We start from the raw sequence: 10,861 nt of genomic DNA on the forward strand, positions 1-10,861 counted from the left end.
TGAATTATTTACAAATGTTTAGATCCGGTTTGTGGCTGATTCAATCAAGGTCAAATTTGAGATGCATTCAACTCAGAACAAAAACAAAACTGCCGCCGTGTCTTACCTAGGCCACATTAAAGACAGAGGTAACATGTTAAGTTTGGTAACTTAGTCTGTACTTAAATAAATTTAGTTTTCGTATATAAAACTTTTCCCTTATCAAGTTTTAATTTATGTTATCTAAGAATGTATGATTAAATGACTTTAACTAAAATTTTTTTATATTTTAATAGTTTATTTTTCGGTTTTAGAAACATTATTTTGCAATAAATTTTGTTTTAAAAATTTTGGTTTTTTATCTTTAAATTTATTTCTTAGGTTTCGTATTTCCACCTGTGACTGACCCATACCAATTTGTTGTCAATAACATGGGGACCTGTATGTTGGGTGACTTTTACCCACAAGAACCTGAACCCAAGGAGGAAATGACCCCAATGCTGACCAGATTGGCAAAAGTTTTTAAGAAAATGCCGTGGTACCGAAACTACGTTGAGCAATTCTTGGATTCCTACTTCGGGAAGAGTAAAGTTTAGGTGGAGGTTGATTAATACGATGTGGAAATACTTAACATGTAAAAATTTAAAAAAAGAATAAATGTTATGTGACAAAATAATTACAAATTAATAAAGTTCAAATAATAATTTAAAAAAACAAAAAAAATTGATTAAAAATATTTCACCCAAAAAGTGTAAATAAATAAATGATGTAAAACCAGTGAAAGAAATTAAATCATTGAATTAATTTAATAAATACAAAGTTGTGAACTTATCTTAAATGTTTAAATACTTTAACCAAGTTTTTATTTTTGTTAACTTAGACATTATTTAAAAATATTTATAGAACTTTATTTTTAGTTAATAATCTAAAAATAAGAAAATGATTAGTTACCACATTACTAAAAATGCAATTTATTGAATTAAAAATCATAATCAATTCAATTACATATTTTAAAAATTTACTCTAAAAACAAACAAACTAAGTAACTGCGATTATATTCATAAAAGCTTTAATTGTATATACAATAGTAGTGTAGTGGTAATTACAATATAGGCTAATGTTAATTAAATATACTGTAAATAAAAATAATACAATATAAACTAAAAATAAAAAAAAATTGCTAATTCCTTTCAGAGTGTTTTTGTAATTTGAATAAGCCACATCAATATAATTAAACAACCACCATTTTTGCATCACTTATATTCCTTTCTATTCCAGCACCCAATGTCCATTCATTTTTCCCAGGATTGAATTCTTCAATATAATTAACTAAGCGGACAGGGTTTAATAAATTATTGCAAACATCATATTTTTAAAAAATAAATCATGGAAAGTAACACAAATTAAACCTATGAAATTTACCAAAATAACATAAATTTAATGCAAGTAAAAATTCAAAAACCTAAATTACAAAAATTACAAAGTAGTTACAAACATTGGTAATAATTTTGATCTAAAATCACACGAATTTTTTAAATTATATGAAAAAGAAAATCTATAAAATTATATACAAGTATCATGTTATATATATTTTTAAGGCTATATTAGTTAAATAATCAATAAAAATAATTTAATATAATTTTAAATGCGTACTTGAAAAAAGTATTAAAATATTAAATTAACCATTATGACATCACAAACATTAATATTGGTATTAAACAACAACCATTGTTGCACTATATATTTCCCTTTTTGTTTCAGCAATGATTGTCCACTTGTTGTTCGTGGGATCAAATACTTCAATGGAATTAACTGGATCACTAAACAACCTAAATAATAAAACAATTAACCAGAGTTTAATAAATTATTACAAACTAAATATTTAGTTTAACTTACTCACGCCCACCCCTAACAACATAAATCTTGCCATCTACAACTGAGGCACAGTGACTATATCGAGCCTTGTTCAGTGGTGCAACTTCTGACCATGTATCACTAATAATGTTGTATTTGATCACTGATGAAACTGCACCAATGCCATCTCGAAATCCACCTAGAAAAAATATGTTTAAAATTTTTGAAATTTTAATTTGATTTAGGTAAAAAAATTTCAAAAAGTAATAATTTTATTTTAATTTTAATTAAGTTTAATAATTGTTTCTGTTAAAAAATAAATTTTAAGTTAAAGACAATTACAAAAAAAATTACTTTAAAAAAATTTGACTCACCAGTAACAAATATGTGATCATCTAAAACTACAGCTGCATGACCATATATGCCATATTTCATTGAAGAAATAAGAGACCACTTTTGTTTATTAAAATCAAAACATTCTGATGAACTTAAACTTCTATTTTTATCATTACATCCCCCGATTGCAAATAATTTACCTGAACATAAATATTTAGAGTCTTTACCGTTTTTATTGTATAATTTGTTTAGCGCACCGTTTTTTTAAATCTAAACCAAACTTATTAAAATTAAATATCTAATTAAATCGTTTGACATCTTTTTATTGATCGTTAATATAAATTTTTGAAGTCGAAAAAACATTGAAATAATTTACATGAAATTTTGTATGTTTACCTTTTACAGCAAGTAATACATGTTCTCTACGTGGAACAATCATGTCAGGAATATTTCCCTGTTTATTTGTCCTCACATCCAAGAATTCCCCACTTGATAAAAATTGATTATTTTCATCCTGGCCTCCAGTTGTGTAAATACAATCTAGAACAATAATTACAAAGATTTAAAATACTCTACAAAACAAAACCCCTAAGAAACTAAAAGATTTTTTATTTAAAAAAGTTATTATTTAGTTTTTAAGTATATTTATTTTTTTCACCTTAAAATATTATATTTATTGTGACCTTAAATTGTGTTAATAAAATCTATACCACTTTAAAACTAAATAAATTTCTAAAGTACAAGTTTAATTTCTTTTTCTTAAAAGTGCAAAAGTTCATAAACCAACCATTTATGACAGCTGATGATGCATACAGTCGAACTTGTTTCATTGGACCTTCAACTTTCCATTGTGGATCTACTTCATCTAACCTTAAACTCTCAACAGAGGATTTACCCCTCCCTCCCATGATGAAAACTTGTTTGTTAACAACAGCAGATGAAGCTCCCCGCCTTTCTTCATTTAATTCCTACAATTATACTTTATTTGAGTTCACATTAAATAGCTAAATTTATACTTTTACTTTATTTTAAGAAAAAATATTAGCAATTTTATTAAGTATTTAAAATTTAAACCCCTGTTTAAAACAACAAACGTTAGCACAAGAAATTATAAAAAATTTGGGCTCTTGGATTAAAATACAATCCAATATATTTAAAACTAACATACTGGCATTGAAGTCCATTGTTTTGTAATAGTGTTAAACAAAATAGCTTCTTTTCCATAACCTCCCCCTCCCATAACAAGTAACTTTGCTGAATCTGCAATTTAAATGTTAAAAAAATGTTATTTAAGAAAAATGAAAAAAATAATACATTTACGTAGAATAATTAAACAGTTTGGTTTACCTTTTAACTAAAACAATTTTTTTCTAGTTTATGGTACATATAATTAAAATTAAAATCATAAATCCTATAAAGTTAGGTTTAATATTATTCATACATCCACAAAAAAATTTAACTAAAGCTTTATAAATAAATATTAGTTGACCTTTTTTTTCTGGTGGGGCAAAATTAACCAAAGCAGAGATAATTAAATGAGAACATTCCATAGATTTCATTATCAAATCCTGCAAACAAGTTTGTACAAAGTGTTACTTCAATTATAACATTTTAAATCTTTTAATAAAATATTTTTCACTTAACTGACCTCTTTCATTACAACTTGTTGTAGAAATTCTCTGCCTAATTTAGAAAGATCAAGAGATTGAAACAATTGGTTAACATGTTTCTGTCGTTCATTGCTGTCATGTTTTATCCAATTCATCATCACATTGTAAACTATCTGCTCGGATGAAACCTGTAGTTGGGCATATTATTAAGAATTTTAAATATAAAAATCAATTTGCTAGGTTTGTAACTCAACTTTGTTACTTTAAAAACTACAAGAAAAGAAAATTCTTGCCTTTTTTTCTTTAAGTTTCAGAATAGAAATAAAATGCTCGAAACAAAGTTTGATAAATTCTTGCTTTAATGCAACTTTTTCAAAATTCTCAGCAATTATTTTCTGAGCTCTTTGCTTTAAGTTTTCAAGGTTGTATCTTTGAGAATAAGCCAGCATGGTTAAACAATTCTCAACATCAACAATGGTTTGCAGAAATCCTTCACAAAACTTGCAAAGTTCTAAATATATAATCTGTTGTAATTTTAAGTTAAAACTATAATATTATCATTCTTACTGTTAATTTGTAGATAATCTGCTGCTTCCATAATCTCAAAGACATTTTCTTCAGTTATCAGGATTTTTGCAGTGTAGGCATAATCTAAAATAAGTTCCATAATTTCCGAGCTTATTCCTTGGATCTTTACAATGGGATTGTATTTCTCTCTCTTCTGTAAAATATAAATCAGGTTGACTAAACTTATATATTTGCTTGAAACTTATTTATTATAAAGACACTATGATTTCTAATAAAACTATTTCCTAATAAAACACATTTGACTACTTTACTGTATAAACTATTTGCCATTAAAAGTTTTTAAATTGTTTTTATTTACCTCAGTTGTAAACATTGTTCCAAAAAAAACACAAAAAAATCCGAGAATGTTTTTATGAGCAGAATGCTTCTTTGTTCCATCATTGATTATGACATCACAATAATCTTTGTCTTCTTTTCTATCCCTGACATAAAAAACAACTTATTATCTTTAAAAAACATATTATAAACAATTTTTTAAACAATTTTACATTCTACATTGATTAAAACTGATTTTCAATTAACAAACCTGTTTAAATCTTCAAATATTTTATCAGTATGACCACTGTTAAATTCTTGACTTCGAACCATTTTTAAACAAATTTAAACAACATTAACAACAAACCTAAAACCTTAAAACAAAATTATGGTTAGTAAAACTACAGTGGTTAGAGATGCAAAAAATAAATACATTAGAAATTAAATTATGTTAATGAAAAAAAAAAGATGACACATTTAATTTATAAAATAGTCCTAATTTAAAAACATAAATTCAATGCAAATAATATTTTAAAAGAATCAATTAGAAAAAAAATACTACGAGATTATAACCATTAGTGGTAAATTTTAAACTAAAATTAAACAGTTATTTAAAATTATACAAAATAAAAAAATCAATAAAATTATCTACAGATATCAAGTTTTATATTTTACAGGTTTTTAATAGTTTAAATATTCTATTTAAAAATTTTGAATTTTTTTTAAATGCATAAATTTTAAATATTGTTTTTAAACAACCACAAAAATATTCTTAAAATGTACTTGTTATGTGGTTAAAAAAAGTATTAAAATAATAAATCAACCAATATGACATCACAATTATAAATATTGGTATTAAACAACAACCATTGTTGCATAATATATTTTCCGTTCTGTTTCAGCAATGATTGTCCATTTGTTGTTTGTAGGATCAAATACTTCAATGGAATTAACATAACCCCTAAATAATAAAACAATAAATCAGAGTTTAATAAATTATTACAAACTAAATATTTAATTTAACTTACTTATTCCACCCGCCCAGAACATAAATCTTGCCATCTACAACTGAGGCACAGTGACCACATCGAGCTTTGTTCATTGGTGCAACTTCTAACCATGTATCAGTAATAATGTTGTATTTGATCACTGATGAAACTGCACCAAAGCCAACTCGACATCCACCTAGAAAACATATTTTTAAAGTTTTTTAAATTTTATTTTGATTTAGGTAAAAAAATTTCAAAAAGTAAAAATATTAATTTTATTTCTATTAAATTTAATAATTGTTTCTGTTAAAAAAAAATTTTAAGTTAAAGACAATTACAAAAAAAATTTACTTTAAAAAAATTTTACTCACCAGTAACAAATATGTGATCATCTAAAACTACAGCTGCATGATTATCTACATTATAATTCATTGCAGAAATAAGAGACCACTTTTGTTCATCAAAATCAAAACATTCTGATGAACTTAAACTTCTATTTTTATCATTCCATCCCCCGATTGCAAATAATTTACCTGAACATAAATATTTAGAGTCTTTACCGTTTTTATTGTATAATTTGTTTACCGCACTGTTTTTTTTAAATCTTAAGCAAATTGATTAAAATTAAATATTTAATTAAATCGTTTGACATCTTTTTATTGATCGTTAACATGAATTTTTGCAGTCGAAAAAACATTAAAATAATTTACATGAAATTTGTATGTTTACCTTTTGCAGCAAGCAATGCATGGTCTTTACGTGGAACAATCATGTCAGAAATATTTCCTCTTTTATTTGTCCTCACATCCAAGAATTCCCCACTTGATATAATTTTATTATTTTCAACCTGGCCTCCAGTTGTGTAAATACAATCTAGAACAATAATTACTAAGATTTAAAATACTCTACAAAACAAAACCTTACAAAACTAAAAGATGTTTTAATTAAAAAGATCATTATTTAGTTTTTAAGTATATTTTTTTTACCTTAAAATATAATATTTATTCTAGACTCAAATTGTGTGAATAAAATCTATACCACTTTAAAACTAAATAACTTTCTAAAGTACAAGTTTTATTTCTTTTTTATAAAATTGCAAAAGTTAATAAACCAACCATTTATGACAGCTGATGATGCACAAAACCGAGCTTGTTTCATTGGACTTTCAACTTTCCGTTGTGGATCTACTTTATCTAACTTTAAACTCTCAACAGAGGATTTATCCTCCCCTCCCATGATGAAAACTTGTTTGTTGACAACAGCAGATGAAGCTCCCCACCTTTCTTCATTTAATTCCTTTAAATATATTACAAATTCAAACTACACAAAAGTTTATTATGTTATTTTAACTATGACCCTGTTACATTCTTCAATGTTATTTAAAAGTCACTGATATCAAAAACAAATAAATATATTTAAAACTAACATACTGGCATTAGAGTCCATTGTTTTGTAACAGTGTCAAACAAAATAGCTTCCTTTTCAAAGTTAGATCCTCCCATAATAAATAACTTTGCTGAAGTTACAAAATCTATATAATCAACCAAATATAAACATAAAATTTATGTCTATAGGATATATAAGATATATATATAAATTAAATTATATTAAAATTGAAGCAACAATTTGTCTATGTTAAAATTAATCAAAAATATTTTTACTCTTTATATCAACAACAAAAAAACTGTTATACAAAATTTGACTCTGTCCATAGAACAAAGACAATTTTTAATTTCATTATTGCGCATAAATAAAGCTAAGTTGAACTTATTTTAATAATTACCGACCTTTAGCATTTTCATTTGGTGAAACTAAATTAACCAAAGCAGAGATAAGTATTTGATTACACTCCAAAGATTTCATTATCAAATCCTACAAACAAGTTTGTACAAAGTGTTATTTTAATTTTTGTAAAATAACTTTATCCTCATTGTGAAAGGTCAACTCCACGACACACATAGAGTACTGTTAGTTGCAATACAATATTTATAACTGAACTGACCTCTTTCATAACAACTTGTTGTAAAAATTCTCTGTCAAATTTAAGAAGATCAAGAGATTGAAACAATTGGTTGACATGTTTCTGTCGTTCATTGCTGTCATGTTTTATCCAATTCATCATCGCATTATAAAGTATCTTCTCTGATGAAACCTAAAGTTGGTAGATTTAAAATATAAAATTTAATTTGCTAGGTTTGTAACTGAACTTTGATATTTTAAAAACTACCAAAAAAATAATTTTCTTGCCTTTTTTTCTTTCAGTTTTAGAATAGAAAGTAAGTCCTCAAAACAAAGTTTGATAAAATCTTGCTTTGATGCAACTTTTTTAAAATTATTAGCAATCATTTTCTGGGCTCCTTGCTTTAAGTTTTCAAGGTTGTATCTTTGGGAATAAGCCAGCATGGTTAAACAATTCTCAACATCAACAATGGTTTGCAGAAATCCTCCACAAAACTTGCGAAGTTCTAAATATTTAATATGCTGTAATTTTAAGGTTAAAACTATAAAAATATCAATCTTACTGTTAATCTGTAGATAATCTGCTGCTTCCATAATCTCGAAGACATTTTCTTCAGTTATCAGGATTTTTGCAGTGTAGGCATAATCTAAAATAAGTTCCATAATTTCCGAGCTTATTCCTTGGATCTTTACAATGGGATTGTATTTCTCTCTCATCTGTAAAAACATGATTTCTTATAAAACTTATTTATTTTTGTAAAAGTTACACATTTATTAACCTTATTGTATAAGTTGCTTTAAATTAAAATTCCTAAAATGTTTATTTTACCTCAGTTGTAAACATTGTTCCAAAGAAAACACAGAAAAATCCAAGAATGTTTTTGTGGGCAGAATGCTCCTTCTTTCCATCATTGATTATGACATCACAATAATCTTTGTATCCTTTTCTATCCCTGACATAAAAAACAATAAATTATCTTTAAGCAACTTTTTTTTCGGTTTTGATTGTTTTTTTTATCAATTTTAAATTTAACATTGATTAAAACTAGTTGTAGTTAACAAACCTGTTTAACTCTTCAAATATTTTATCAGTATGGCCACTGTTAAATTCTTGACTTCGCACCATTTTTAATAAATTAAAAATAACTTTAATCACTGAAATAAATTTGTTCCAAGTTAGCAGAGTTAAATAACATGACCTAATAATAATCTTTACAAAAAGACGAAAACCAAAATATTTAACCCAGAGCAAATTAAACCATTCCTTAAAAAATGCTCGTACCATTTATAGCGCCTTACTAAGGAGCGCTACAGCATGAGATCAGTGGGGATTAAACCCACTACCTCACGGTGGTGTAGCAAGTGTTCTTACCGCTACACCATGCTGCCGGTTAAAATTTAATCTACTTCTTTACTTACAAACTTATTTAGAATAAGATTAATGCATATTTTTGTAATCCTTTGTCACTACTTGAAAAGTTAAATATAAAAATTTTAATTACTATACACCCCATTTTTTGTCCCCGGGCCTAAATAACTGACATTCGACGGTTTAAAAAAAAAATTAAAAACAAAAATTTTAGTCGATTTGGGACCTCAAAAGCTAAGTCAAAACTTCGTTTTAACGTTACCCATCTTTTGTATTTTCTAACAACCAATACTAATACCTTGTTTAAAACTTTAAATTTTTAAAATGAAAAATCTTAGTGGATTAAAAGTTAAATAATAAAAATGTTTTACAAATATTTCTTAGGCTGACTTGCAAAAATCGGGAATTTATGAGTCGGGGAATCACCGATTGAAAAAGAACTGTAAAAAAATATATAGACATCATATAATATATAGTTTTAAGGTTTATTTTTATTATATTTATAGCTTATCTGTTAAAAATTTTTTATTGTAGATAAAAAAATAAATTTTTAGACTAAAAACGACATTATTTATTATTTTAATCCATTTTCTGATATTTGTTAAATTAAGGTAATTAGTTAATAAAAATGCTTGATTGTATTATATTTCGCTTTACGATTTTTATTTACAATTACCCAAGAGAAATTTGGATAGTAAAATTACTACAAAGACTAGGCTTAAAACAAGATTTTGGAAAAGTCAACATAAAATACATTTACGTACGTGCGAATCTAAAATCAACTTTTTGAGTTTTTCTTGCAACAAAGTGAACTGTTAGATCTATTTTTGTGGAGAGTTGTCAAAAGTAATCACGTGACCGGGTAAAATCATTAATTTTGTTGAATTCTCTAAAATTGAATCCATCGACGGAAATAACCGCGACACTTTGATCCATTATCGTAGCTGCGAGGTAGTAAGTAACACAACGATAAGTTTATATCAATAATATTGTCTATAATATAACAAAGTAGATGAATATATTAAAACGTTATAGTCAAAACGTGTAAAGAATAGCGTCAAGTTATCTTTAAACTAGTGTAAAACAAAAGATAGTCAACTGAAATATTTTACCGTGAAGAAATTAATTAATTTTTTAAATTTGCCTTAAATAGTATCAAGTGAAAAGTATTGCAACCTTAATACGGGCTTAGATAAACAGAAATACGATTTTACTTGTTAATTCTAATGTTAATTCCCTACCAAGCTTAGCCTTTTCTGTTAAAGCTTTTAAGATCATCGATAACTTCCTGGGATACAACTGTTATCTACGTTTCCTGCAAGCATATCTTGTGTATTAAAACATTACAAACAAGATAGATACGTATAACTCTTATTAAGATGGATAAAAATAAAGTTAGTAGTAGAATAAAAAGCACATTGTCACTTGCTTAGTTTAGGATAATATAAATATTATCAGTTTTAGGTTAAGTTAAATCACATTGGAAATTAGAAACTTATATCATATTACAATTAAAAAAGTCACTTAAAACGCGTTGTGTAGTAAATTTTTGCTTTTAGTTTTTAATATTTGAGTTTATTTCAACTACTAGGCTAAATTTATGTGTAAATACATTTATTAGTTTGAAAAGGAAATCAGATTTTGTGAATAAACTTTGCTCCTTGTCGTAGACTTTGCATGTTTGTAATTACATATTGTTTAACAGAGAGTTGTTAGCTATATATTGTTATAGGTCAATTACGATACCGCTATAAACTATATATAACAGTTAGTTAGTACATGGTTAAAATAAAGGAATTTGTGTTTAAAAAATGTAAAATCTCGTACTAAAATATTTGTTTAAAATATTGTCCAACTTTTAAAATCCACCCATTAGCAAACAATTAATTCATTGTTAAGTTGCGTGAACCAATAAATAGTTT

The 10,861-nt window shown here is 25.8% G+C and overlaps 2 protein-coding genes across 4 annotated transcripts; both read right to left on the reverse strand.

Annotated features, from left to right (window-relative positions):
* Nucleotides 1–951: 951 nt before the first annotated feature.
* LOC145743634 (kelch-like protein 12) lies at nt 952–4,985 on the reverse strand. Of its 2 annotated transcripts, none has more exons than XM_082561642.1 (12): nt 4,894–4,985; nt 4,666–4,789; nt 4,347–4,500; nt 4,073–4,290; nt 3,818–3,967; nt 3,659–3,737; nt 3,338–3,429; nt 2,957–3,137; nt 2,566–2,709; nt 2,208–2,369; nt 1,876–2,032; nt 952–1,799 (listed from the first exon to the last, which is right to left on the reverse strand). In XM_082561642.1, exons 1-12 carry the CDS (start codon nt 4,953–4,955, stop codon nt 1,694–1,696), a joined length of 1,629 nt encoding a protein of 542 aa, XP_082417768.1. In that variant the 5' UTR covers nt 4,956–4,985; the 3' UTR covers nt 952–1,693. The 2 variants fall into 2 exon arrangements, with proteins under 2 accessions (XP_082417768.1, XP_082417767.1); XM_082561641.1 differs by having other exon boundaries at nt 952–1,808.
* Nucleotides 4,986–5,172: 187 nt separating this feature from the next.
* On the reverse strand, nt 5,173–8,718 carry LOC145743632 (kelch-like protein 12). 2 transcript variants are annotated; one of them, XM_082561638.1, is made up of 12 exons: nt 8,635–8,718; nt 8,400–8,523; nt 8,134–8,287; nt 7,859–8,076; nt 7,614–7,763; nt 7,399–7,483; nt 7,042–7,142; nt 6,727–6,907; nt 6,341–6,484; nt 5,983–6,144; nt 5,651–5,807; nt 5,174–5,583 (listed from the first exon to the last, which is right to left on the reverse strand). In XM_082561638.1, the coding sequence occupies exons 1-12, from the start codon at nt 8,694–8,696 to the stop codon at nt 5,478–5,480; spliced, it is 1,644 nt and encodes a 547-aa protein (XP_082417764.1). In that variant the 5' UTR covers nt 8,697–8,718; the 3' UTR covers nt 5,174–5,477. The 2 variants fall into 2 exon arrangements, with proteins under 2 accessions (XP_082417762.1, XP_082417764.1); XM_082561636.1 differs by having other exon boundaries at nt 5,173–5,583; nt 7,859–8,287.
* Nucleotides 8,719–10,861: the final 2,143 nt, after the last annotated feature.

The sequence above is a fragment of the Corella eumyota genome, chromosome 2, assembly GCF_963082875.1.
Source record: "Corella eumyota chromosome 2, kaCorEumy4.1, whole genome shotgun sequence".
Taxonomy (NCBI): Eukaryota; Metazoa; Chordata; class Ascidiacea; order Phlebobranchia; family Corellidae; genus Corella; species Corella eumyota.